The following is a 27,286-nucleotide window of genomic DNA, read 5'->3' as shown; positions in this document are numbered from 1 at the left end:
GTATGCGGCAGTCCTGTGGGCGAAAATGCCTCGTTGATGCTAGAGGTCAGAGGAGAATGGGCCGACTGATTCAAGCTGATAGAAGAGCAACTTTGACTTAAATAACCACTCGTTACAACCGAGGTATGCGGCAAAGCATTTGTGAAGCCACAACACTCACAACCTTGAGGCGGATGGGCTACAACAGCAGAAGACCCCACCGGGTACCACTCATCTCCACTACAAATAGGAAAAAGAGGCTACAATTTGCAAGAGCTCACCAAAATTGGACAGTTGAAGACTGGAAAAATGTTGCCTGGTCTGATGAGTCTCGATTTCTGTTGAGACATTCAGATGGTAGAGTCAGAATTTGGCGTAAACAGAATGAGAACATGGATCCATCATGCCTTGTTACCACTGTGCAGGCTGGTGGTGGTGGTGTAATGGTGTGGGGGATGTTTTCTTTGCACACTTTAGGCCCCTTAGTGCCAATTGGGCATTGTTTAAATGCCACGGCCTACCTGAGCATTGTTTCTGACCAAGTCCATCCCTTTATGGCCACCATGTACCCATCCTCTGATAGCTACTTCCAGCAGGATAATGCACCATGTCACAAAGCTCGAATCATTTCAAATTGGTTTCTTGAACATGACAATGAGTTCACTGTACTAAAATGGCCCCCACAGTCACCAGATCTCAACCCAATAGAGCATCTTTGGGATGTGTTGGAACGGGAGCTTCGTGCCCTGGATGTGCATCCCACAAATCTCCATCAACTGCAAGATGCTATCCTATCAATATGGGCCAACATTTCTAAAGAATGCTTTCAGCACCTTGTTGAATCAATGCCACGTAGAATTAAGGCAGTTCTGAAGGCGAAAGGGGGTCAAACACAGTATTAGTATGGTGTTCCTAATAATCCTTTAGGTGAGTGTATATTTTCTCCTAGAAACATTTAATCACACAGCACATGCTCTAGGCCTATATACTGTATTTAGCCCCTACTGTGAAAAGGGATCAAGTGATTTGGTCTTGCACTTGCATACATTTGGGGTTTGATTCACAAGGCTTAAAAAGTCAAACACAGAAGAAGCATCAGAGGCTCCAAAAACACTGGATCCTTCATTTCCCATAATACAACTCATTGGCATCTTTTCATTAGACAATCCCTACCTCGTAAAACCTCATGTCTTTCAAACTCAACTTCCAGTTTGCAACGCAGGTTTTCTGTTTTGAATTTGTAGTCATAACACCTGTCACGGTAGCCTGCCACCTACTCCCAAAAACACAGCTCACCCTCAGCAGTGAAATGTGTGTGCAGATGGACAGAAGAGGTACCTGCTGTGTGGGCAGCACAAAATTACATTCAACATCCTCACCTAATGGCACTCACCAGCTTCCCCCTCACCTGCAGCAGAGTCAGTGGGATTATGAAGGCTGTGATAACGCTCATTTTCTGCTTGGAGGAACTCAGGTTAAACTGAAAGTCGTGCATGTGTAAGGTCAGAAATAGCACTGGTTTGCAGTGTTTTAAATATAGACCTAGCACACAGTAACTACAGGTCATGCATGAAGGGTTTCATCTATGACTCATGACAGTGTCCCTTGAAGTTGTGGGACTGAAGTTAGATTTTGAAGAGTCTTCAGTAGATTCATGATTTGTTGAACTGCCTTTTTCTAGCTGGCCATAAAATCCACACTCTGGCCTGAAGGTGGTGCCAGAGGTGTAGCAGCATTAACCCCTTGTATCCTCTGGTGAGGAGTTATAGGCTGCTTTAATACAATGAAGGTGCCCTTTTAGAGGATCAGCTTAGTCAAACCATTTTTTGGGCCCAAGTGCTGTACAAACCAATAAATACTACCATACATTTGGCAAAAAGTTTCAATCCCATGTTATTTGTATTGGGGATGAAAGTCAACCTCACATTTGTGTAATGACACCTTTTAATATGACTAAGGTGTCATTTAGAGTCATGTTTGCCACAGGAGATTCATGTAGATTATAGCTCCTCAGAACACCTACACATGTCACTTTGTACATGATTACTAACATTGTTTGAGGCCTTTTGCTTCCAGCATTATCACATCGTGGTTCATTTAGTGTAGTTGAGTATTAACAGGGAAATAGCTTTCAGTGTATAAAGCTGTCATTAAAACTTGTACCCTTGCATGTGAGGGTTACATGATCCCAGTGGTCAGCAAATTCAGCTGCTTATATTCAAATATGCAGTGACAGAGCCAGTAGGCACCTTACCAAAAAACAGATACTAGAGTTCTCTTAATGAGGTCATGTGACCTCATGATTAAAACCTTTGCAGCATTTATTTTAGATATTGCAGCGGTCACATGCAGTTGCAAACAGCCCAATATAGGAGTACAGTCGCACTGGTGAGCACAAAAACCAAAGCCTTAACCCCTATGAGACACCAAGGTGAATGCAAAAAAACCAAGAGCCTACACACTTGGGAGAATTTCATCTTTACTCCCACCTGTAGTTGGCACACATTTTAATCCTCTAAGAAGTTGAGCCAAGCTGTAGAAACAACATTTAGCACAACCTTACAGGTGCCAAGTTTAGTTCAAATATTGAAACACCAATGTATAAATTTAACTAATTTAATTTATCATTTTAAAGATAACTGCTAGTATTTAACCTTCACTCTAAATACAAATTGTTACTGCCATCTACTGGGAGGCCAGAGCAATGTCAAGGCAAAGTACAAAGTTTTATTGAATTTATAAACAGAAATACATCAATGTAACTTAAGAGGGGGCAGCTCAACATCCTACAAAAAAAAAAAGTCCGTTAGAGAATCATCCTGATCTACACATTACCCAGATGTTTCTTAAACTGCAACCTTGATCTTACCGTCTTCACGTCTTTAATAATGGCCAAGCCATGCTCAGCAACCTCAATGTCGCTTTCTGTGTCGTTGTGCGTGCAGTACTCTTCACTTGCTGTCTCCATGCTACTGGGCTGAGAAATAGTCAGTATTAATGGGATTATATTGTGTTACAGGCTTTTGAATTTTGATTTCCAAGTGTTTACTGTGTTTTCATGAGAAGCTAATATAACAGTACATTAGACATGTTACCATGCATGCATATTTCTAGCATTCAAGTGGAGGGGATATCACCCTGAACACCAACCTCATAGTCGGGATCCTCCTCAGGGAGGTCTTCGTCAGTGAGCTCTTTAGACAATGTTGCCACCCAGGTTGGCTGCTCTTCATCCTCATCCTCCAACTCATCCTGCTTTCTCTTGCTGCCCTTTCCACAAGGTTTAGTAGGAGAGACTCTGATTTCTGTTGGGAAACAAGTTTGAAAAAGCTGGCACCAAAATGTGACAACTGTTCCCTGGTTGTCCATCAGCACATTTAGATACCCACCTTGCTACCTACAAAGCCACCATGGTGAAGTGGGCTACCACATGCCATTAGTTCAGGGTTGTTTTCTTCTGAGAGCACTCCCACTGTCACCTTAGAATTCACTTGTCTTCATTGCACCATTTGTTAACTCTCACTCAGCCCCTAGGTATCCATGCCATTGATGGAGTGTACATTAATGGCTATTGCCATTCTGATTGTTACTCAGATCTTTACTGATGCTAATGTTTCTCAAACGTAACATTGGAGGAAAGCATCTAAAACTTCATTTAATCTAAACATTTGGCAAATGTTTAGATTAAATGAAGTTTTAGTATTAGTAAATTTACCCCCTCATGAGCCTAAGGTAGTCTTAATTTGTCCACTAAACAGTTCAGTGAAGAATGTGTTAATGTCTGAAATATTGAAGATGTTTGATTACTGAAATCAAGCACAATGATAAACAAAAGCTCCAAGACAAAGTGACTCAGCGTAATTAGCCGTAGAAAGTGGCTGAATGCCCAGTTTAAGGTCGGTCCCTCGTTTCAGCGGGCCCCTGTTGAAACTACCTAAAGAAAGGAGTCCTTGCCATCGAGTACTGTAAGGTATTAGCGCGATGAAAATTAAATATTCACGAACTATATACCCGCCATACCTGGCGAGAGGGAGCGTCCAATGCTGCTGGACACCGGGTAGCCCAGGCCGCTCTGCACCCAGCGGGGAAGGATGGACAGCAGCAGGCGGGTGACCCGGCGCAGGCGCTTGCGGCCGGCGAGGCTCTGGCGTGCAGGGCTGGAAACCGAGGGACTGACGAGGGGTCTCTCCTGTGGCTGCCGGAAGCCCAGCATCCACCAAAAACTTCGGTACGCACGTACCTGTTAATCGAGAGCCATGTTTAGTCATATGTAACGCTAATAGGTTAGAGTCTACCAGACATAAGTGCTGCTCGTACCACGATGCCGAATGGCCACAAGAGGCCGCGCAGCATGAAGCGAAACACACCGTCCTTCCTCACTACTCTGTCCTGCAGGCCAGGAGACAAAACGGGTGAAAACTTGAACAATTTACAGTCATGCTGATGGAAGTCATCTCTAGCGACAGGAACGGATTACATGACCACTTAGCTTTGATTTGTCTGCCCACCATCACCTCAGTATTTTCGGCCTGCTCCTGCTCCACGGCGTCTCCACAAATTTCTGAAGTCATCCTGCTTCGGGTCAAAGCCTGGTGGTCCTTGCCGGGCTGCAATGACAAAGATGAAGGGCTAAGGTATGTGGGAGGTTTGGAGGGTTAAATATACCCGGAGGTTGCCACGGTGTAGCCAATAAACAGAGACAAATGCACCTGGCGCAATCAAAGAGGACCAATGAGCAAATCCCGCCAATTAACCTGCAACAGGCCAAGAAATGGCGGTCACGTGACCGGTTTGGACTTGATGAAAGCCGTCAAATTTGTATTTTTATCAGAAACTAGTAACATGCTGAAATATCAAATAGCTTACTACTGCCGCTGCTGCGGTCAGGTAGGAAACCCTACTTACCTAAACTGCATATGTTAAATGATCTGTATGTTACTGCAATAGGCTACGTCTAGATTTTTTTGTTACATAACAGGTAAAAAAAATTAAAACAATTGAACTTACATAATGATTTTAAAATCACCAGGAATTCAAATATAACAGATTCTTTACAACTTGAAAACAAACATGTAGCTTAAAAACAAAATATGTAACTGTTACATTTCAAAAGGTAACCCACTTTACAGTTAAACAAAATATTTTGAATGATCGTGAATGCTACAAGCTAAATTACATCTTAAATATCTTGTGTGCCTCTAAAACAAACGTAATGCTAGCTTGTGAGACTTCCTGTAGATTGCTCTTGATTTACAGCACTAACATTATAGATGTTTCCTAGCCACACATTTACCAAAGTCTTTCTTCTTAGGATGGACTTTACCTTCGAACTTAGTAATGGATTTATGAACAGCTGGAGCAAACCAAATAATACAGAAACCCTAAGGTTAACATTTCACTTGCACTTTGGGAACAAGATGTGATCACTTCATGGATTTCATGTTTCATAATATATGATCGAATGCTGCTGAGGAGGTCTATATAAATTTCCTGAACAGTAAGCTATGCTTTTACTTATAAAATAAAAATCATCTGTACAACAATCAATCATTAGTCAACTTGGTCAGTTAATATAGTCACCTTTTGTACATAATAGTCCCATCTGTTCTATTTGTCCAGATTTCTTATCCTTGTTCTTAGCTGCTCTAAGTGTTCCTGTGTAATTAATATAATGAAAAAAGTGAGTCAAATTCCTTGTATGTTTACAAATAGTTTCTCCATGTAAACATTAATAAAACAAAGTAATACCTAATTTACAAGATAGGCCTATGTGAAGAAAATAGGTGTATATACGAATGCCTACGAACATAACTAAAAAAGTGTTTCTGTGAGTTGTAAACAATACCATTTTTAAAAAGAAAATTTTCTTGTGTCTGTGAAATATCTGATTATTCTAAACTAACTGATAATAGTATGTTATTGGCATAATGTTTCATATTTCAAGGTATGTCATGCTGTTTTTGTGAAATGTAACTTAAAATCTTGAAGATCATTATTAAACAGCATTCATGTTTCAGCTCAGATATGTCGACCATATTCCATATTAGCTCTTTTATTATAAATGTTAGGGCTGGGATGATATACCTATCTTCCGATTCCATACCATCATGATACTTAGGTGCCGATTCAATATGCGATTCTTAAGTATTCTGATTTTACAAATACTGCAATTCAATATCGATATAACTTAATAACAAAAATGCCAAACATTTCCTAGTTCCAGCTTCTCAAAGGTGCAAATTTGCTGTTTTTACTACAGTATCTATACTATATTGAATAGTTTTGGACTGTTGGTTGGACAAAACAAACAAGACATCGTCCTGGGCCTTAAGAACATGTGATGGGCATTTCAACAATTAATTAATTGATTGAGAAAATAATCTGCAAATTCGCTAATCACTAATGAAAATAGTCAATAGCTGCGGCCCTATTGCACACAAAAAATCTGACTGAAAGTATTTAACCATGACAAGTTGAATAGTTTGTTCATAAAAATTAGGAACATGTTACGCACAGACGCTCTGAGAGGCATAGAGATTCTGTATCTCTGTCCGCTCCTTAGCATCTGAAGAGGTTCAATAGAGAGAGGCCTGTCATTATGCTTCCATACTTGACAAGATCCCTAATTGGTAACCATTTCCGCCTCTGGTTTTCGTCACATATACGCATCTGTTGATGTGTTTGATGTTGGACAAAATATGGGAAGTAGAGAAGTATAAAAGCTTGCCAGTCTGCAGCCAAGCCTCTGTGCAATGAGAGAGTGAGAGACATTCAATGATGGATAAGAGCACAGTCACACGGACGTTCAGCATTGGCACTATATGCAGTGGAACCAAAGCTTCAGATGATTTCTACTCAGCACGCAGGCACAGCAGTGCAGGGATCCGTGCATTCTTGTGGGCTACCAGCAGTGCAAAGTCCTTTGGATGTTCTCTTGGATCAGACTCCTTGACAAGCCGAGAGAACATTTTTCCAAATATCCTGACACCTGACAGCATCCCACAGTTCACTATACCAAGTTTGTCTGTGCAGAACAGTTTAAGATCATTGGATAAAGAGAGAGAGGAGGATTATGCAGAGTCAGAAGAAGGCTTAGGGAGTTCTGGGACTGAGCCAAAGTCATATTTATCTGCCTCTCCGCCCTCCTCCACGCTCTCATCATCCACATCGTCCTCAGGCTTCAGTCTGGTTCTGTCAGACCGCAGGGCTGAGCGCAGTGTCTCAGACCCCTTTACTCAGAGGAGATCTCTTCTTCAGAGGGAGGCGTCCTATCCCCGCTCCTACATAGAAGCCCAGCATTGCCTGGACCCTGCCAGCAGAGCCGCTCTCTCCCTGCCACACCTAACCAAAGTCACCACCCCGTACGGCTTCATCACCTTGAGCCAGAGCCCACAGATGGCGAGCGAGGAGGAACTTCTCTGCCAAGCTGGGCTATGGCGCTTAAACAAGGACGAGGAGACTGCATCCTGCCTTAGCAAAGCTCCAGGGACGAGGACAGTGGACAACAATGGCAACTCCTCTCACCTGTCAGGAGACGATAAGAGACTGACTAAAGACTCAACTTACTCGCAGAATAAAGGAAGATCAGTAAAGGGAGAGATAAAAGTTTCTTCTACCTCCTCCATCAACACTACAGCTTCAACCTCCTCTACACTCAGACACCCAGACAGCAAGCGTAAGCGGCGCTTCTATGAGGTTATAAAGAAACACTTCACCTCCCGCCATTAGGAATTAAATCATGGGACTGACTTGCAGGAATGCCAAGGAGACGTGTTAACAACTTAACATGGTTTAAATTTTGCATTTATTCATGTAAAAAAGTGCCGCTTGCCATAAATCTTTATGAAATGAGCTGTGGAAACTCTGTGGAAAATGTGCCAGTTGTCGTCACTTGAAAAAAATTAAACCAACACAAACAGACTGCTGCACTGTTGTGTGTATTATGTTTGAGTCTTTCATTGTCATCTTTTATTTATAAGTTCCTGTTTCTTGTGTTGAGGAGCACGGAGGGTCACCTTTAAGATTCTCATAACAGACAGAGTGAATACTTCACATCAGCCATGTGTTTAAGGTTAATGAATTCCTCCACTGCTTTCAAGGTGTAAATGTCACCCCTTTAAAGCTGCCTGCTCATATTCAGCCCCCCTCTTGAATACCTCTGTATACTTTCCACAGTAAACCTGAACTGCATGTCCCACAGTAGTAAATGTCTGCTGATGCTTTCTCAGGCAGAGTAACCAAGCAGTTGTCCTTGCTCCTTTGCATATGAAGAGCTTCAGTGGAGAGGCCCTTAATGATGGTCAATTAATGCGTCCTAAAAGCCTCAGCTCTCCCACACAGTAAAATTTAGTGGGTAAATATCACCATGACGCAGATTTCTCTGCTCTAAGTGGAGGGCAAGAAGAATACAAGAGTGAGTCCCGGAACACAAGAATAGATTAAGGTGATCTGAATTTATAATCACTCGCCATGTTCTGTATGTGCATGACGTAAGTGATTTTAAGATGAATGAAAAAAGGCAGGAGTGCCCAGATGAGGATAAACCTAGCTTTGTAATCTTGAGAACATGCACACACACACACACACACACACACACACACACACACACACACACACACACACACACACAGCAATTTGCAAGTCTGTTTAAGTCACTGAATTTAACTGCATTGTGTTATACTGAGAGATGTTTCTTATATTTATTTTATCTTCAGTGACCCTAACCCAGTCATATAAATGAGGTCAGCAAAATGTCAGAAACATCTCTCAATATATAGTAATACAGTTAAACAGCACCACAAACCACATCCTCCTAAATGATCATAGTTGAATCACTACCTTTCTAGGTCAGGTCCGACAGAAACTGAACATAATTTATTCCAGGGATGTTGTATCAGACTGCATTAGTTGTATGTTTACCTGATAAACTGGCAACACAGTGTATATCTGTTGACTAATTGAAATATCATTGGACTGTATATAAAGACACCAGACCTCATCTACCAGTGCTTCCCTAACCTTGTTGGTCATGCCAGCATTTGGAAGCCAAAGAAAATGTCACTCTCTCCTGTTTAGTGATGGGCATTACGGCTCTTTGAGGGGAGCTTGGCTCCCAAACGGCTCTTCATTTAGTACATTTAGTAATTCTAAGTTACATTCTTGTTTGTTGCAAGATATAAATGCAAGATTCTCAATCGGCAACACATTGAAATATATTACTTTTTTTGACATACTGATGGTCAAAAAGTGTGAAATGTCAAGAATAACTGTCTTAGTTATATAATAAAAATGACAGCCTGCTAATGAAAATGAAATAGAATGGTTAATAAGTAATTACACAAGTCTTTACAGACACATACTGTATATTTATATTTCAATTAGCAGAAATGAATTTAACTCCTGTGAGATTAATAAAGAACCCAAAAGCAGCAGTAGCTTCTTCATATTTTTGGATTGGAAACCATGTGCGGCTATTCTATAACAAAGCTGCTCTTTAGCTCCTTATGACACTGCTTTACATTTGGTTATGTACTGGGGTTCACTTGTCAGTCACAACATCTTTACACACTGTCATCATGTTTTTCAATGAGATTGTGGCTGGTAAGGTATAAATACAACTGAACTGATACTGAATAACCTGAACAGCCCTTTGCACGTGTGAGTCATTCTGAGAGAGGAGTACTTCAGCAGCGCAGGCTCCACCTGAAGCATACACTCCACGCAGCACAACAGCACTAATAATGACTCCATTCAGATATTAGAATATAATATCATAGACCCATTGTGTGGGAGTTTTGTATATATCACTGACGTCACACAGGATATCCCAAATTGGTCACTATAGTTGTTTGGTCCTGTGGCTTTGTCACACTGTTGGTTTATAAGTAGCATTGTGGTGTGAGACTTGATTTCTTTGTTTATTATAAATATTAATGCTCTTTGTAATTTATATTGAAGATGCTTCATAGGCTTTCTCACATACTCACCATTTATAGAAGCATTTTTTTGCCATGCTAGCAGCATGAAATATCAACTATTGGATGGATTGTACAGGCATTTATGATCCCCAGAGGATGGATCCTAATGGTGATCCCCTGACATTTCCTCTAGTGCCACCAGCAGATCAAAGTTTTCTTGAGATTTGTGGTTTTGAGTGAAATGTCTCCACAACATCTTGGATGGATTGCCCTAATATTTGGCACAGACATTCAGGTCTCCCTCCAGATGAGTCATTTTTGTGATCTTTTGGCTTTACATGGATCAACATCACGTCAGAATTTCACTTTTTTACAACCAGATCCCTGCAAAACTAATGAAATTCCCAACAGCCTCCGCTGTACTTTGTGTTTAGCGCTAATTAGTGTTAACATCCTAACACATTAAAGATGATAAATTATCATTATACCTGCTAAACATTATACCAGTTAAACATGTCAACATTTAGGCCAAAGAATTGCTACCTAAGTATGGCAAGCCTCACAGAGCTCCAAGTACATCAGTTCACACCTGGCATTAGAATGCGTCTTCACAAAAAACTTTCAATTTGATTTAAGATATGGATTATAAAATCGAAATCCTAGTCTGAATTATCAAACCCATTTCTTAGATTTAATCTAGTCTTATTACAAAAAAGTGATTCAAAGCCTACATGCCTTGCAGAAGTTCCTTTGAGCAAGACTGACCTCTGACCTCCCAGCAAAAGAGCTGTCTGTGCAGAGGACAATAAATCATCAACTATAACTTAAAACATGCACTGTAAATGCCTTTAATATTTCCCATAGTGCAATGCTCAATAAAAGAAGTTCCTTCATTGCATGATGTATAGGACATACAGAATAGAATTTACATTCACTACATGAAGTTATCTAACTAAATATTTGTCCAGAATTTCCCTGTTGTGTAAGATATGGACAGTCATCTCTGTCTTTATCTGCTTAAAGGTTTCACCTTTTCCTTTAAAGTCAGTGAAAGCAAAAGCCCCAACATATAAGTACCAGTCCTGCAGAGGGCATTGCATGTGTAAAGACTCAAACTGCATCATCCAGAAGAGAGAACCTCACGCTGAGGCTGCACATGGCAAATGTAGATCGACTGAGAGAAAGGAAGAAACAAGAGTGCAAATTGAAGGGGCTTTGGTAAGTCTGCTCTTCCCCATTCTGGCAGGTTGAGGTTTCCTTAGAGAACTGTCGTGCCCTCAGAACAGACGCAACTTTTCCGGTACCAAACCTCAAGCTCAGGTTGAAAACAATTAGTGCAAAAGATAACGAGCAGAAAATTCACTTGAAAGCATGCAGCTACACAGACAAGAGAGAAAGCAGCAGAGAAAAAGTGACAGAGGGAGTAACTGACAGACGGGAAGTCTTTCGTAAGCTTCACATACGCTGCATTCAGCGACAGTAGTGAAGTGTGAGAGCGGTGTAGGAGCAGGTAAAGTGTTGTAACTTTGTAGATTCCTGATGGCGTCTGATCCTGGCAGCAGAGCGGAGGAACAGCCACCAGCGCTGCCTGTCAAACAGCACAGGTAAGACAAAATAATTTGACATCTCATTACAAGTTTGTAATTATTCTACAGATTGTCTTATTGGGTTTTCACTGGGTAAAATCATCTTATAAACTTTCTTAAAAGACCCTAATTAATTGGGATATGTAAATATCCTTTATTCGGTGTCCTGCAGTGCATGCCCTTAAATGTAAAATGCACCACAGAAAACACATAAGAACTAATATTATAGATATAGATACTTTTTGCAGATACAAACTTTCCACTCCTACAGAGGCTCCAGTGTGGGGTCTGACTGTGTCATGCTCAGCCCTGTCGGACTCCAGCGTCAGAACTACGCATTCAACGATGTCTTCCTTGAACCCACTGATTGTCATGCAGCCCAGTGCCCCATACACCAGCGATACGGTGGGTTTGCAAAATGATGAAGTGAGTTCAAGTGAGGGGAAGTAGTCGCATGTACTAAATGCCACTAAAAACAAAAACAAACCTACAGCTATACAGCTCAATGTGATGGAAAAAAGACATAGCACACTGTAACGCGTGGTTCGTTTCTTCTCATTTCGCCTTTCCCGTGAGAACTGAAAACGAGGAAGTAACTGTCTGAAACTTTTGCTTTCAGTAACATGCATGTGATATTAAGATTGGTTACAGTGACACTGTGGATGCAGGCACCCTTTCTAATATAAGAGATGTTGGGTTCCAAACTGTTACATGTTCATTGCTCTTGCTCACTGTTCAAGTCTGACCTAAATCCCTCTCACTGTGTTGCTCAGATCCCTCCCGACACCAGGAGAGATTTTTCTCTGATGGCACCCCGCCGCCTGTTCCAAAGAAGAGGTTAGCTCGTACCCTCTCCCTCCCTGGCATCGATGGGCCTCCACTCTCTCCTCTGTCTCCACTGCAAAGACACCCTCAAAACTTTGACAACCCCCTGTACATGCTGGCACCCATATCAGACACCTGCTGCCACGAGGAGACAGAAGAGTTTAAATCAGCCAGAAGGAGTCCTGTCCCCTTGTTGCCGTTGTCCGAGCTGTCCTTTCACACCCCAGACGAACATCTGCCCTACCTCTTCAGCAGCTTTGACGACCAGAGGGTTGTTTGTCAGGGGATTCAGCATCGCCATCTTCTCTTCCTGAGAAGTATGGCACAGAGCGTGGAGGCCGGTATCCTGCTGCAGGGAGAGGCCACAGAGAGGGACGTCAGCTCATACCAGCCTCAGGATTTCCTGCTGTGCGAGGGCAGCAAGCCTAAGCAGATTGGAGACACAGTTTACTACGGCCTGCGCAGCCCCAAGCTTCCAGGGAAGGTGCTTGGTTTAAGGGTAATGCTACAGCTCTTTTATTCACTCCACACAGTTTACATTATGTTCTATTATGATCATGCATGATGTTAAAATGTCCAAATGTCCTGTTGTTCAGTTGCAGCCACTTTGCACTTGAAATTGCAAAACAAAGTAGTCTGCACATTGCACACAGCAACCAGTAATACAAGCACGATCTTTATCAACGGTGGTAACCGTGACACTGACTTGTGGTGCCAGAAACACTTCCTTTAAAACTGTCATCAGGTGTCACAACAGCGACAGGGATATGATTTTTTTTCATAACTAACACTAAACACTATTGCAATGCAAGGGTTTCCTGATGATGACTTTAGTTTGATGAGCGTCTCTGTTTTCCATCTTTCTGTGCAGGTGCACAAGCAGACTGATGAAGCTTCGTCAGCTCACACCCAACACCAGTCATCGCATGTCAATGTGCAAGATATTATTGCTCATTTCCAGCCAAGCAACACAGTGAAGAATGATTCCAGCATCTTGCAGGCTCAAGATCCCTCTCCTCCTTTAAAGTCAGACTGCACTGCCGCTAAACCAGCAGGCGGAGGCAGCACTGAGAACTCCACAGATTGCATGAACATTAACCTGCCCTCAGTTCAGTCTTTCCTCCAGAAAGGACACCCAGTTAGCGTTGAGAGAGACCTGCCACACGCCACTCTAGAGGACTTTGTTCAGGATAGCTGCTTGCTGCAGAGCACAGATTGTTTGCATTATGACAGACAGGTATGTGTTCTGTTGCTGCAGATATTAATGGGCTCACAACATCTGTACGTCAGTGCCACGGCAGCTGAGTTCAGACCTCGGAAGATCTTTTTAGTGTGGCCCAACGGAGAGAAGAGAGACGGAGAAAACGTGTTAGAACAGGATGCTTCTGAAATGAAGGAGGGCTTCAAGACCAGTAGGCCTAGATTTAAAGAAGAAATGGAGTGGGAAAAGACAAAGAAAGGAACGATCCAGATGTCATGGAGGTCACACGGTTCCCCTCGTGTAGTGTTAACCCCGCTATCATCTGCTCTTTCTGTACCTCACCCCCTCACCTACATCAGATCCCAAATTGGAGCGCTAATTCAATACTGCCTCGACTCACAAGAGAGCCTGACACCTCTGGGCTCAGTTCCAACTCTGCCCAAGTCCTCTTACCGCAGGGGGCTTCTTTATCTGGCCTCTGAGCTCCAGAGTGAGAGCAGCGGGCCACAGATGCCTGACATGGTGGCCATGCTTCAAGTGCTCCTCTGGGGGCCACGTGACCCACTCTTCAATCACAGAGGCTCTACGACCGCCACTGTACACAACTGGCTGACGGTCAAGCGGGCCCTGCTGGTGATGAAGTTGGCAGAGAGAGGGCTAGTCCAGGATCAGTCTGTTCTGGACTGGGAGGACTGTATGTGCCTGCATTACCTGTCATTTGCAGACCCTGAGACAATTGTGAGCGTGACCAGTCAGCTATGGCTCACTCTGAATATGGACTGACATTTAGAGTGAAAAGTTGGGAGTCATGGGAGTTGATGGTTAATTAGTCAACCATCAGTCGCTTTATGTACTGTGGTCAAAAATACACTAAGAATGTGTATGTAGTTTCCATCCTTCAACAATGTTTTCCCTATACTGCTCGTCATAATGCAAACCGATCTAATAAAATGCTCGACTTGTTCAAATGAGTGAATATTTGCTGCTGTAAAATCAGTCATTAAAAGGCCATGAAAACGTATTTTCTCAATCAGCTTCGGTAATTCTCTGAAGAAAAAGAAAAAAGGTGATGTCGCATATTTCCCCTACCAATCAGGATTTAGCAACATTGGAATCAGAAACTGATCAGATGCTGGGTTACCAGACAACTGTTAATATATTTGATTGTTGGAAAATCAAACTTTTTGCTTACTTATAAATAGCTGGAAATGTTTTTAAACAGCTATTTGAATAATTGTGCTACAGTTGTCCTGCTTATCCTCGCTGACTTCATTTAATGAATAAATTTGGAAATAGACAATTATGCCCACTTACACAGCAGATGGACAGGCATGCAGAGGTGTGAAAATAAAGCCAGATCTTAACTTCTCTCAACCTTTTTTACTCCTTTGCACAGCTATTTTTTGGTACAAATTAGGGTAACATTATGAATGCAGCCAGAGGGAGACTATGAGACAGCAGGCTACATGCTCTGGCTTCAGTGTGGTCAGAAAACACATCGTATGGCCTAGTTCCTTCAAAGAATACAGAGATCTTAACAGCATTTGTCTGTGACTTCACAAGACCACAGATGCCACTCTGTAAGGTGAGCAATTTTATTTAGTACAGTTACAACATGCAGATTTCTATCAAGTGAATCAATGCAACAAATGAAAATCATGCACACGTAAAAAAAAAAAAAAAAAACTTCAATATAAACAGGATAATCAAATGATAATTACCATTAAAACATATCTACTTACATGAGTAGGATGAATTTAAATTTATCATAAATATTACACTGTGGAGATGATCTTCACGGTGTTCAGGGAAGGTAAACAGGAAGTCAGCACTATCACATCATGGAAAGTAATACAGGGTATTATGTGGGCGCTTACTTTACATTCCTGGTATATTAACATCTTACCCTAGTGCAAATATTGAAACACAGCACATAGTAGGTACAGGTAAAACAAACAAAAAGCAACCTTTCACAGGACACCTCAACCATACGTAACTTGGATCATATGTTCATTTCCAAAAAATTATAAAGATGTGTGGGTATGGATTAAAATAAGAACAACAAACATTTGTAACTGCTCAGCGTCATTTAATCATCATCAGAGGAGTCTCGCTCGATGCTGTAAGCCATGAAGAAAGCGTCAGGGCGGGTGGGAACAAGGGGATGACCCGGTCTCACAATCTCAAAGCCCAGGAAACTGAATGTCCGCAGCAGGGATGCTGAGGAGAGATAAGATGTGAATAGATGTAAATCTCTAAGACTTGATTCCTCACCATGACACTACTATCCAAAATAAAGCACACGCAAAACTGCTGAGAAGTGGCTTAGAGCTAGTGTACATATATAGTACAGATTTAAGCACGTTGACAAATAATGTAACCCAAAAAAAATTTTTAGGTTGAGAGTCAAAGTTAAGGTGGGGTCAGTTTCCAGTTGGGTCGGTTCCCGGTTTTCCCGGTCCACTGTACGAGCTTAAACCGGTTTGAGTTTATGCTAACTTACTAAACCGGCATTTGTCATTATGGGACGTCCTGACAAATTAAAAAAAGGATCCTACATCAGCAATCTGTGCCGACGGCGCTGAATCCATCTTTGCATTGCATTAGTAATAAGCAATATGACAACGTGACATTATGTTGTCAAAATTACTTTTTCAAACTCACTTGTTACTCGACTCTCCCGTGTGTGTATACCTCACTCTCTGCCTCGAGTGACAATGCACAGATTTGAGTGGCTAAGTAGCGACACATGACATGATTTACAATGCATGCAATTGGTTTGCGAGTTTCCTGGGCCGCTAAACTAGTAAGTCTGGGTCAGATTGGATGGTGCCTGTGTCTGGACCCGGAACGTCTATTAGAGACCTTGGCTTTAGAAGAAAAAATGTTAAGTTAAATGGTTGTTGGGAGAAATAAAAACACGTGTCACTCAGTTGTCCTGATCATGGTTCCGCTACACTCTCATGGGATCATAAGAGCTTAACAAGCCACACCTAGTGGTAGAAACTTGTATTACTGGTCCGGTATTTGGCTTAATATCAAACCGGTCTTTTTACACTAGCCCAAAACAAATCACAGTCACAATAAGAACCATCTGAAACACTGATAATTTATTAACTTATTGAAATATTGTAAGTGTTTCTGTGGAGCCCAGGGAGAGCAGCTACCGTTGGTGTTAAAGCAGCTAATAGGAATAGCTAATAAAAAATAAAAATGGACAATCCACATATGCAGGTGTCTCCTGACTGTACATTTGCAGGTACAAAGTCAGCATCTTCTCTGTCACGATAAAGCTGAATTTCATTGGCCACATTTAACCTGATGTAAATTTCTTTTCAACTCATTGACTACATTTATTAAAGTAAAATTGTCAGTAATTAGTCTTATAGTTAACTCTGACTTTGCCATGCTAGGGGAAAATATATAACTGTGAAACTGTCTAAAATCTATTCTAATTGTTTAGAGCTTCAGTTATATTTGACCTCGCAGTTTGATTATTTCTTTGCCATCATCCAACTCCGTTTCTTGTGTTTGTAATGTTACTTCATGGGGACCTCCTTCATCAGTTTGTAACTGAATGATACAAACTGGATTTACAAATCAAGTGGTACTATTAATCCTACTATCCTTTATGTGAAATTCTAAAAAATGAATGTTGTACACCAGCATTTCTATATCAAGCATTAAGAGTTTATGAAGCCCAGACCAAAAAGTCTCACCTCTATCGTCACGACTCTTGTGAAAACAGATGAACGCGTGATCAACCTGCAGCTGCTCTTCTGCAAATTCCAACAGAAGGGCCAAGCTGTAAAGAAACAACGCAAACAAAAAGGTGTTACTGTATTATAGGGGGGATGTTAATGAATTTCAGAAGAAAATCTTTCATGATGATCTAAGCACATTTCTATGAATCATACATACATCATACAAGTCTGTTTTTACTTTACTGCCATTTGACAAAATTGAATTGATTCATAAACTCAACTTTTGTTTAATTTCATTAATAAAAACAACCCAACTTGCTATGTTTCAAACGAAGACAAAATACTTTTTTTTCAACTGACCTGTCTTTGCTGCCCTCGGGCAAAGCTCCAGGAGGGATTTCAACATAAAGGTTCCCTCCTTTCAGCGCCGCCCTCCAGACACAGTGCTTGCCCTCAGAACGACGGGGCTCAAAGAGCAAGAAACGCACTCTGCCGTTGGCTGGTGGAGGCTCCTCAAGAACAAGCAACTGGGTATCCTAGAGGACAGATAAAAAGTTTGACACAAAAGAAATGCATTCAGTTCACTTGACATTAAGAATAAAGTCAAAATTACAAAATGCAGGTTTAAAAAAACAAAAAACATCCGTGACTACTCAAATTAACTTATTATTGAAAAGGAAATTATGAAGTTAACAGCAGCTGTGCCAGATGGCACGTGTGCCCCTGATCTAAAAACACACTCCTACTAAGGCAAGAGGTCAAATTGCTGTAGGAAAAAAAATGAAAAGGTGGTTTAACTTACAGAATAGAATAGCTTAGCTGAAAGATTGCGATCCCGCTGGTCATTCCCTCGCCCACCTGGGATCTTCAGGGGTGGGAGAGGGGCATCAGGAGCACCACAGAGGCCCCGGACACGGGTTACTGCAACAGCGGGAGCACCTCCTGGGACTGGAGATACTGGACGGCGAAACAAACACACACACAGATGGAGCCATAAGCAGTGTATTCACAGGGGGTTCTTCTACCAAACACAAACCAGACTCCAAAAATAAGCAGCAGGCTTAGCACACACAACACCGTCGAGTGAAACAGTTGCTGCGAGTCCTAACAAAATACAAAACTGGGCGGCACAGTTCAATCAGTAACTGTCCTCATCAGACATTTGTGTGACCTGTTGGCTGAACAGGCAGGAAGCAGTTTGTAACACTACCACATCACTGATGAAAAATTAAATGCGATTAATGTGTCAACTTTATGGTCAATTATTTAATACAGTCACTTGGGACAACTTTTGTTTTCGACTCACAAAGACATTTCACAATACTCATCACCGTCTCCTGAGGAAATATTTATTGTTCATGTAATAGAATGACATTTGTCTTCCTAAAACTAACAGATCCGTGTGCCTTGGTTTCTGTGGGATAACGTTAAGCCTGTCACATGATTCTTAGAGGATGGCTGCCAGAAGAATAGGCTCTGTTTGTCTAACCATTAGCCTACTTTAGTCCTGCACTAACCGCACTGCTCCAGTTCACAACAGACGAGGACAAACACCTGTTTAGCCAGTGAGATCAGCCATTTTAATTCAGAGGCCAGCCAAAGCGCTCTATAGAATTAGCTTGGCTTGCTTGCGCAGGGCTCTGTGTGCGGCGCTGTACACATTTACAGTGCCGAGGGTGAGCCCATTCTCAGAGCGCCCGTCAGGAACACAAGCCATTAACAGCAGCAGTGCAGCCACAACGACGCAGACGCTCTCTTACGCAAATGCCACTGCTGTGCTATATGTGGAGCAGATGTGTGAAAACAAAATGAGAGCCATCGTTACTGCCATAGCTCGGGCCAGCCGAGTCAATATGTAATGCACTACTGCAAGGCATTGAGACTGCAAACTTGCTCAGGTTATTTCTTAATCCAATTATCAGATTATGTAAAACAGCCAGTTAACAGTAGTCCTTGAAACCTCCAAGCCCACAGCAATACACATTCAGGCATCAGGTTTGTCTTGGCAAAGGCAGCTAACTCTGGTCACATGAGTAAAGAGTCTCTTGAGCTCTTCATTGCATAAGAGCACCTTTGCCATGTATGACTATTATGTAATGAACCCCTCATCTCTAGGGGGACATTATAATTTAATATTATTAGGGCAAAGTATTGGTGCTTCATGTGGACATCCAGCTGCTACCTTAAAGTAGACCAAAGGGTTTTAGCTGTGAGGGAATCTGTTAAAAAAAAAAATATGGACACCTACTGGTGTCTAAAAAAAAACACGTTTTAAAGAGAGAAAACAACTGCAATGTAACTCAACATATTTTACACAATCTTCAACCATCTCTACTAGGTGTTGCACAACAGTATCACCAGGGTCAACAGGAAAGTCTGAACATAACGATATATCTATCGATAAAGGACTAGCATCCGTATAACGTAACAATGTGTCATGACAAGACTCCACATTCCCCATACACCCCCCCCCCCCCCCCCCCCCCCCCCCCCCCCCCCCCCCTCCCCCTCTCGCAGTGCAGTGGAAATTTCCTACGAGTCCCTCACAACACTGTTGAGCTACAGGCAAACAAGCCTCGACCAGAAACGTATCAGCACAAGACTTGGGTAAATAAAATACAAACACACTCCTGGGCTAATCTGTCAAAGTTTTTGATTAACATTAAATCCGATATTTCCAGGCATCAACCCCCACTGTGTTCTTATTTCCAGTCAATCACCACATTCAATTTAATGGGAACCAGCAAACAAGCCGGAGTCTAACGTTACTGACTGGCACAATTAATATAATACAAAATCAGATCGAATCGCACAGCAAATGTTACTTTAGGTGTTGATTAAATAGCTCGACCTATTGCCCCATTGTAAAACCTAATTGCTTCATCGGATCCTTTTCGACAAGTTACAGGATGTCAACGCTAGCTGGCACATGAGTCCGAGAACCAAGTGGAAAAAAACAAGCAGTGGAGCTACAGACGACCAATTCAGCAATCACTGCGACGGTTAGCAATAAGCTAGCTTTACATAACGTTGTTTAAATAGCTTTGATGTCCCATGTCTTCTAACAAGACAGAGGTAAAGATTTTATGTGAAATATAATCAAAATATCGCCTTCTTGTTGACACAGATTGTTTTCAATGCAACTGCGAAACAAAAAGTGAAAACATCCATGATGTTACGTTAACGAAATGTTAGCAATAACGTTAGCCGTTAGCTAGCTATTCCCTATAGCCATTCATGAGAAAAATAAGCCACCACACTCCAAATAATCGGGAAATATTGATATTCACACAAGATATTTTGAATAATATATAAGACGCTAGATAAGGGACAGTCAGTGGCCCTGTTAACAGTGCTAACTTTAGCTAGCTAGCGCCTTAGCATTTAGCTAACGCATTTCTGTGGCGTTTCTCATATTAGCTTGTGCGTTAGCTTAGCTCAACAGAACGTCCACAGTGATTTTGTCCATTTGCTGAATACCACTGTAAAGTAAATGTCACACAATCGGGATACAAGTCTGTAATTTAAGGTGATTCAGTAACTTAAATACGTTAAACGAAATGGTTTCAAACCAAATGCGACTGATGCTATTGATTGATGTATTTCGGAAACGTCAACTGAAATAATGCTGTTATGTAACGTTAAACGAGGAACATGGGGTACGGTGCTAGCCACTCCTGGAAATATACCGATCTCTTGGGTAGGCCGCGGTTTTTAAACTTGCCTTAGCTCGCTAAATTAGCTTAACGTTATAACCATTTACAACGACTACACAACAACATACCTTTCACTTTCAGGTTTATTACTGGATTGCTCAATAACAGGCATCTCGGATAAGTTTCTCTCTTTTTCTCTAACAAAACAATGGCTATTCAAAATCGTCTGTAGGTTAGATTTAACCATCCGGCCAGCGTCCGCACCAGCTCCTCGCTCTGTCCGCTCCCCTTCGCCTAATGTTGGGCTGAGAGCTGGCAGGCTGCAGTATTTGTCAGGGGAGTGTCCTGTCCATCATGACGTGCTACTGTGAAAATATGACGCAGTTAATGAGCTCTATTATCATCTTTATTATCTATCTCTATTATTATTTAATTTAATTTAATGATGAGCCTGGGCTATTATACCTTGATGTAGGGCTACAACAAGTAAATGTCCTGTATTGAGAATGTAAACGTAGGTAATTTCAGTTCAATTCAATTCAAAAAACGTTATTGTCTATCACATTATGATTATGAAAATTATTTTAGGTTTGGGGCTTACATAAAGCATAAAAACAATCACCAATGAAAGACTCACATTAAAATTAAATTTCAACACAACCAATTCCATCAATAAATTAGAGCATGCGTGCAGCCGCATTAAAACATAGTGTCAGTCTGTTTGTCCTTGGGAATTAGTGGGAATAAAAGAGTTTTTAAAAATTGTCTTTTGCCAAGAGGTGCTCTGAAGTGGCAGCGCTGATGGGAGTAGCTGAAAGGAGTGATGAAGGGGGTGTGAAGGATTTGAGTTCTGCCAGTGATTTGTGTTGCATGTTTGATGGTTCTTGTGAGTTTTCTTTGTTGCTTTTCTCTGTGAGGAAGTTGTACCATGATGCAATGTTGAATGTGAAAACTGATTCAATAAAATGGCCTGTCTGACATTAAAACCTTTCAACCTTCTCAGGAGGAATATGCGTTGTTGGGCCTTTTTGTAGGCATTTTACTTTTATAGCTGGTGGAGGGGAAGCTAATTTCAAATACATACTGTTGAGTAGATCTTCTATTTAACAATGCGTTGTATTTTATGTTTTCTTATTCTTGTTACCGGTATTCTCAATCTGCAAATACTTTTCAAAGAAATCTTAAAACATACTTCTTTATCTTAGCATTTCCTTAACCCTCTTTTAGCTTGCTTTATCTTAAGGCTCCTTTATGCTGGCATTCATAGTAACCATTGTTTATTGTGTCTTTTCTCTCGTCTCCTACTGTCCTAATGATATTGTTGCTCATGATTTCTATATATATTTTTAATCCTTTATTTTGATTTCTATTTATTGTTATTCCTTTAGTGAACCTTTTAGTTATTTACATACTCATTTATTTGTTGTATTTTTATGCTAAACTGAGTACTTACACTCTTTTTGCTGTTAAGCACTTTGCATTCAAGTACTGGAGGTGCTATATAAATAACATTTATTTTACATCCTTAATTTGCAAACCTGTAACTCTAGCTGCTCTCAAATAAAATGATAAATAATAAAATATAAAATAATTGTAAGTAATGGAGTAGTATAGTAAGTAAGTATAAACTAGCAAAACAATGAAAATACTCACGTACAGTTCAAGTATCTCAGATTTGTACAGTACAGTACATGAGTAAACACACTGGTAATAGGTGTAAAAGAGTAGCTCTGTTTTATTCCTCTTAATAGTAAATTAGTTTCATTATTTGTATCCCAACATATATAGGCCAATACTGGAAGCACTTATAAAGGGACTGCACTTGTATAGCGCCTTTCTAGTCTTCCGACTACTCAGAGTGCTTTACACTACATGTCACATTCACCTCATTCACACATTGTTACACTGATGGTAGAGCACCAATTTGATGGCACATCAGACCTCGTCCACCAATAGCTTCACTGCTTGTAAGTATGAAAAGTATTAGTACACACTGTGAGTCATTTTCCTTTTTTCAACAACTTCCATCTGTGCCTGTCAATCAAGGGAGCAAAGGAGCATGGTGTAGGGTGTGTATAACACTGTCTCTGGTGCCCGCAGAACAGAAATCAACACAACCACATTACTCTTCACGTCTGTGGTGAGACATAACTCAAGGGTCTAATCAGGTAAGTTTTATTTTTTTCTGTGCAGATGTTCATATACAACTTAACTCAGCTTCTTTAAATCATATTTGTCTTTTTCAGCTAGCTGCAGGTGCCTATTTTAAGCTGTGTTATGTTGGTCTATGACATACAGTCTAGCCTGAAAGACATGGCACATAGCAGCACAGGCACATATACTTTGCAAAAAAAACAACAACAATTTTCTGTTGTTTTTATGCACGAAAAAAAAAAATTTCATCTTAACTGACAGCTTAATTTTGGCTCCAACTTTTAACTTAAAACCTCAACCTGCAGGACTTCAGGAACCAGAGTTGGAACATCTGAAAACATCATAAGTAAGAAATATGTCTGCCAGCCGAGTGAGTTCTATGGCAACTAGTACATGCATCTTACTCGTTTGTGTCTCTACATAGTGTCTTATGACCGGATTCTGTCCGTCGAAAATTTAAGTGATGTTCCAAATCCATGGAAGGGGTTCACTATGAACCGATGCTTAGTGCTGGCCCTGGTTGTTCTGCTTGTGAGCTCAGGGGTCACTGAACTGCATGGTGAGTACTGTAATCATGTCACCTTACATACAGAAAGGAAACACGCTTGAAAGTAAATTCCTTGAGTAAGAATGACAAATAAGCTGGATGTCTAAAACAGTAAATTTGATTGGGTTTGTTTCTCCATTATTTCAGTATTATGCCTGTTTCTAACAGTACTTTCTACTTTAGTGTAATATTTTATCATTTTCACTACCACACTCTCTGGCTGATAGTGTATGTGTAATGCTTAACTCTTTCTCCTCTGTTTAAGCCAACGGGCCTTCAGTGTCTTTAAAATTGTTTTGTTTTCTAGAAGCAATGGATTCTTTTGTTGAGGAGTCAGGTTTGAGGTCTTTCTACGGAAGTCTGCAGGATGGTTCAATAACTCAGGTATCGTGTATCTCTGTTTTTCATACTTATTCAGTCATACAAATCAACAGAGGCCATTGTTTACGTCTCTGTGAGCAGTGAGAAGATACTGTTTTCCGAATGGTGAGATTGTTTTATTTGAGCACATTTGCAGGATGTGAATGGACTCATTTGCAGTCCTGCTGCTGCCCTAGTCACTCTTAGGCTAATATCGTGTTGTAGAATCTTTTTCTCATCAAGCTCAAGGAGATTTGGAGAAAGTCTTGTCAAAATATGGACATTAAGAGATAAGTATACATATTTTTGACTGAGAATTTACAAATGCACACTTACTACCCGCTCTATACAAGGATGAGCACTAACGCCACACCCACCCTCATTTCTTTTGTCATTTCACTAGGTTAAGTCAACCAGGGTACTGCACATTTTAATTCACTTACCTTCATGAGCGTGACAGATTTTAGATATGGTTATGCAAGATTAGCGCTAGGCTAATTAGTGCAATGCATTACCAATGCACATTCAGCATTGGTAAAGATATATTTCCCTACATGTGTGCAGAGCTTGTACTTGATCCTATGGACTTGGGGAGGGACATGGAAGCTGGATGCTCAACATGGGGCGGCTGTGGCTCAGGAGGTAGAGCGGGTTGCCCATTAATTGGAAGGTTAATGGCGGTTCAATCCCCGGCTCCTCCAGGCTGCATGTTGAAGTGTCATTGGGCAAGAGACTAAACCCCGAATTGCCCCTGGCGGCTGTTCCGCCACTGTATGAATGTGTCTGAATGTTAGTTTCTGTTTGAGCACTTAGGCTCAGTGTATGAATGTGTGTGTGGATGCAGATGTAGTGTAAAAGCGCTAGAAAGAAATTAGAAAGGCGCTATACGGAGCATTTACATCATTGGGGGCAAGAGTCAGACAGGGACGCTGAAAGATGCCAGGGGTCACAGATATTTGTTGTCTCATTCAGAGCTATTGATGAGCTGTTTTCAGGGGCCCCAAAATTTCTAGCAGTGCCTGATTACCGATTTAGAATCCTAAATACGCTGTAATGTGTGAAAAGATAACAATGCATTACAAGTATGACTCCATTGCACCATATTACTACAATATGTCATATTTTACAAGGTCAAAGGTGATAATAATTATCAATCAATTTTCTTTGAAGGTTTATAGAGTCTTAAATCCACCAAGGTGCTTTCTGGGATCCTGACAGCATTTGTCTCTAGATGACGTCATCACCACCATCTGTCTCTCTGTTGTTCGTCCAAAGTGAACAAAGTCATAAATTAAACTATAAAATAATTTTTTAAAGGATTTCCCTTACGTACAACTAAGCAATACTGAAAAATCACAAAATGTACAATCTAATCCTTGAAGTGACCGTATAATTTATAAAGATATTTTCATCTTTTCTGTATTTATGTGGTTGTGTAATAAGTGGTTTTTGAACCAGACTGTGTTGTTTGTTCCCTGCTGTCTGCCTCCAGATTTCCATATGGGACAGTTTCATGTGGTGGTGGCGATCTGAAGAAGTTGGAGCGATACGAAGAAGAAAAAAGCCTATTGGCAACAAAGCAATCCTGAAACCCAAACCTAAACAATGATTTGTGTGCGGCTGTTTAAAGAAAAGTGAAGAGTCAACAAATGGATGTCATCAACCATCACAGACACACAGTCTTCAATATACTTTGCATTTAATAATATAAAGATACAGAACATTAATCAATTTTTGTTTGTATTGAAAAGAACACAATTTAATTAGTTTGGCAGGACATTCAACATTATGATACATATTTTAAATCACTCCATAAAATCTCCCTTTTAGTATCACTAATTTAGAAATGTCACCACCACATTGTAATATAATCATCATCAACAACTTGGTAGTTTTACAACAGTATTTTCAATGATTATTGGAATTTTAATTAAAACCACAAAAAGTGGTCTTGAATGAATGATAAGAGGTTTGATGATGATAATACTATATTTGGCTTACATGAAGACAAAGACCCACCCTCGAACACAATCGTTTTTGGTTTCAATACATTTGATTATTTGTAAGTGTGAGAAACACTGTGCTGTGTGCATCTACTGCAAATATTGTCTATATATGTGAAAGTATGTAGCATAAAGACACTTCTGTGAATTAATGTGCATTTACTCCCAGTGTATTAATACTGTGTGAATAAATAAATGACAGTATCGTAACATTTAAGTGATATGTTTCTAACTATGGTCAGTGACTGTTAAACCAAAGATGTAAAATATCTTTTGTGTCACAAGTACACTCCAAGAAGAAAACAGCTTTAGCGGCATCCACACTCCTTCGCTACCATATCTGGTTTAATGGAGAGGCTAGTCCCATGTTCATGCCAGTCCACCACCTCCAGGGCTTCATATGCCACAGGCACACAACACGGCGCCCGCTCGTCCACATTCTCACTCTCGATGTGGGAGTTGAGCAGGACGGCATGGTTGTTGGCATTGACCAGGGGGAAAGCACAAGAGCCATGGCAATTATTGATGTTGGCAGAGTTTGGACCCATGAGACGTCTTTCAAGGGACACAGTGAGGCTCCTCAGGCCACATATGTTGCCCCTCACTGGGTTGTTGGGGCCAGCTCTGGTAGCCCGCAGTCCTCTCTGCACCTCATACGTTCGGGCCACTGTCTTCAGGGCCTTCAGCAGAAGAAATGCACGGTACTGGCTGTCTCCTGTTCAATGCAGAAGAGGGAACAGAAGCATCAGTTAAAAAGTGGTAATAAGGGATACCTGATACCAAAGAAATCTAAAGTGGTATACAGTGTTATGATTAAGAGTACAAGAAGACTATTTAGATTTTATAATATTATTAATATTACTTAAAATAATGCATAATTATTTGAAATAGTTAGCTAAATGTAACTTGAAACAGATAAACAATTGAAATAGTTAGCTTATGTTAAAAGTAATACATGATTGAAATTACATAAGGAAGTGGATAAACAGTTAAAATAGCTTAATGTAACTTGAAATAGCTAAAAGCAATGGATAAATAACGGAAATAGTTAGCTAAATGTAGCTAATGGATAAACAGTCAAAATACATGGCTAAAAGTAATGGGTAAACAATTGAAATAGTTAGCTAAAAGTTGCTAATGGTAACTTAAACAGTTGAAATAAGTAGCTAACGTGGTTAAATGGTTAGAACAAACAATGGACAAATGGTTCGTCTTCTGTTGCTCAAAGTGGCAACTTAGTACTTTCAGTGCAAACTTAAACCGGCCAAAGCACTGACAGACCAATTGCATGAAAAAGTGTGTGAGTGTGTGTGTGTGTGTGTGTGTGCCATATATATATATATATATATATATA

General features: G+C 40.7%; 4 protein-coding genes across 5 annotated transcripts; 1 reads left to right on the top strand and 3 right to left on the bottom strand.

Annotated features, from left to right (window-relative positions):
* Nucleotides 1-2,686: 2,686 nt before the first annotated feature.
* org (oogenesis-related gene) lies at nt 2,687-4,653 on the bottom strand. 2 transcript variants are annotated; one of them, XM_046049897.1, is made up of 6 exons: nt 4,494-4,653; nt 4,297-4,368; nt 4,000-4,219; nt 3,130-3,284; nt 2,849-2,956; nt 2,687-2,765 (listed from the first exon to the last, which is right to left on the bottom strand). In XM_046049897.1, exons 1-6 carry the CDS (start codon nt 4,548-4,550, stop codon nt 2,733-2,735), a joined length of 645 nt encoding a protein of 214 aa, XP_045905853.1. In that variant the 5' UTR covers nt 4,551-4,653; the 3' UTR covers nt 2,687-2,732. The 2 variants fall into 2 exon arrangements, with proteins under 2 accessions (XP_045905853.1, XP_045905852.1); XM_046049896.1 differs by having other exon boundaries at nt 4,488-4,628.
* A 6,782-nt stretch (nt 4,654-11,435) lies between these two features.
* Nucleotides 11,436-14,509, top strand: peak3 (PEAK family member 3). Its single transcript, XM_046050010.1, has 4 exons — nt 11,436-11,500; nt 11,754-11,887; nt 12,256-12,806; nt 13,179-14,509. The coding sequence occupies exons 1-4, from the start codon at nt 11,436-11,438 to the stop codon at nt 14,289-14,291; spliced, it is 1,863 nt and encodes a 620-aa protein (XP_045905966.1). The 3' UTR covers nt 14,292-14,509.
* Nucleotides 14,510-15,042: 533 nt separating this feature from the next.
* oaz1a (ornithine decarboxylase antizyme 1a) lies at nt 15,043-21,167 on the bottom strand. The gene is given in 6 exon segments (XM_046049408.1): nt 15,043-15,728; nt 17,228-17,313; nt 17,573-17,748; nt 18,015-18,101; nt 18,103-18,169; nt 20,997-21,167. Coding segments are annotated over 6 exon segments (666 nt in total). The 5' UTR covers nt 21,116-21,167; the 3' UTR covers nt 15,043-15,597.
* Nucleotides 21,168-25,611: 4,444 nt separating this feature from the next.
* LOC123971291 (muellerian-inhibiting factor-like) lies at nt 25,612-26,651 on the bottom strand (the record flags this gene model as incomplete). Its single annotated transcript, XM_046050009.1, has 1 exon — nt 25,612-26,651. A coding segment is annotated over one exon (411 nt), but the record flags the coding sequence as incomplete, so codon positions are not given.
* Between the last annotated feature and the right edge of the window lie 635 nt (nt 26,652-27,286).

This window comes from Micropterus dolomieu, linkage group LG05 (genome assembly GCF_021292245.1).
Source record: "Micropterus dolomieu isolate WLL.071019.BEF.003 ecotype Adirondacks linkage group LG05, ASM2129224v1, whole genome shotgun sequence".
Classification (NCBI taxonomy): domain Eukaryota; kingdom Metazoa; phylum Chordata; class Actinopteri; order Centrarchiformes; family Centrarchidae; genus Micropterus; species Micropterus dolomieu.
Note: the sequence above shows the minus strand (reverse complement) of the source record. Positions and strands in the feature narration are given on the sequence as shown.

Excerpts from the sequence above, each read along its gene's own strand:
- org (XM_046049896.1), bottom strand. The coding sequence starts at position 4,550 with ATGACTTCAGAAATTTGTGGAGACGCCGTGGAGCAGGAGCAGGCCGAA. Across the intron at positions 3,285-3,999 it reads TGGACGCTCCCTCTCGCCAG|AAATCAGAGTCTCTCCTACT; the intron begins GTATGGCGGGTA and ends GTTTCCCAACAG. Across the intron at positions 2,957-3,129 it reads AGGAGGATCCCGACTATGAG|CCCAGTAGCATGGAGACAGC; the intron begins GTTGGTGTTCAG and ends ACTATTTCTCAG.
- peak3 (XM_046050010.1), top strand. The coding sequence starts at position 11,436 with ATGGCGTCTGATCCTGGCAGCAGAGCGGAGGAACAGCCACCAGCGCTG. Across the intron at positions 11,888-12,255 it reads CCCCATACACCAGCGATACG|ATCCCTCCCGACACCAGGAG; the intron begins GTGGGTTTGCAA and ends TGTGTTGCTCAG. Across the intron at positions 12,807-13,178 it reads GGAAGGTGCTTGGTTTAAGG|GTGCACAAGCAGACTGATGA; the intron begins GTAATGCTACAG and ends CTTTCTGTGCAG.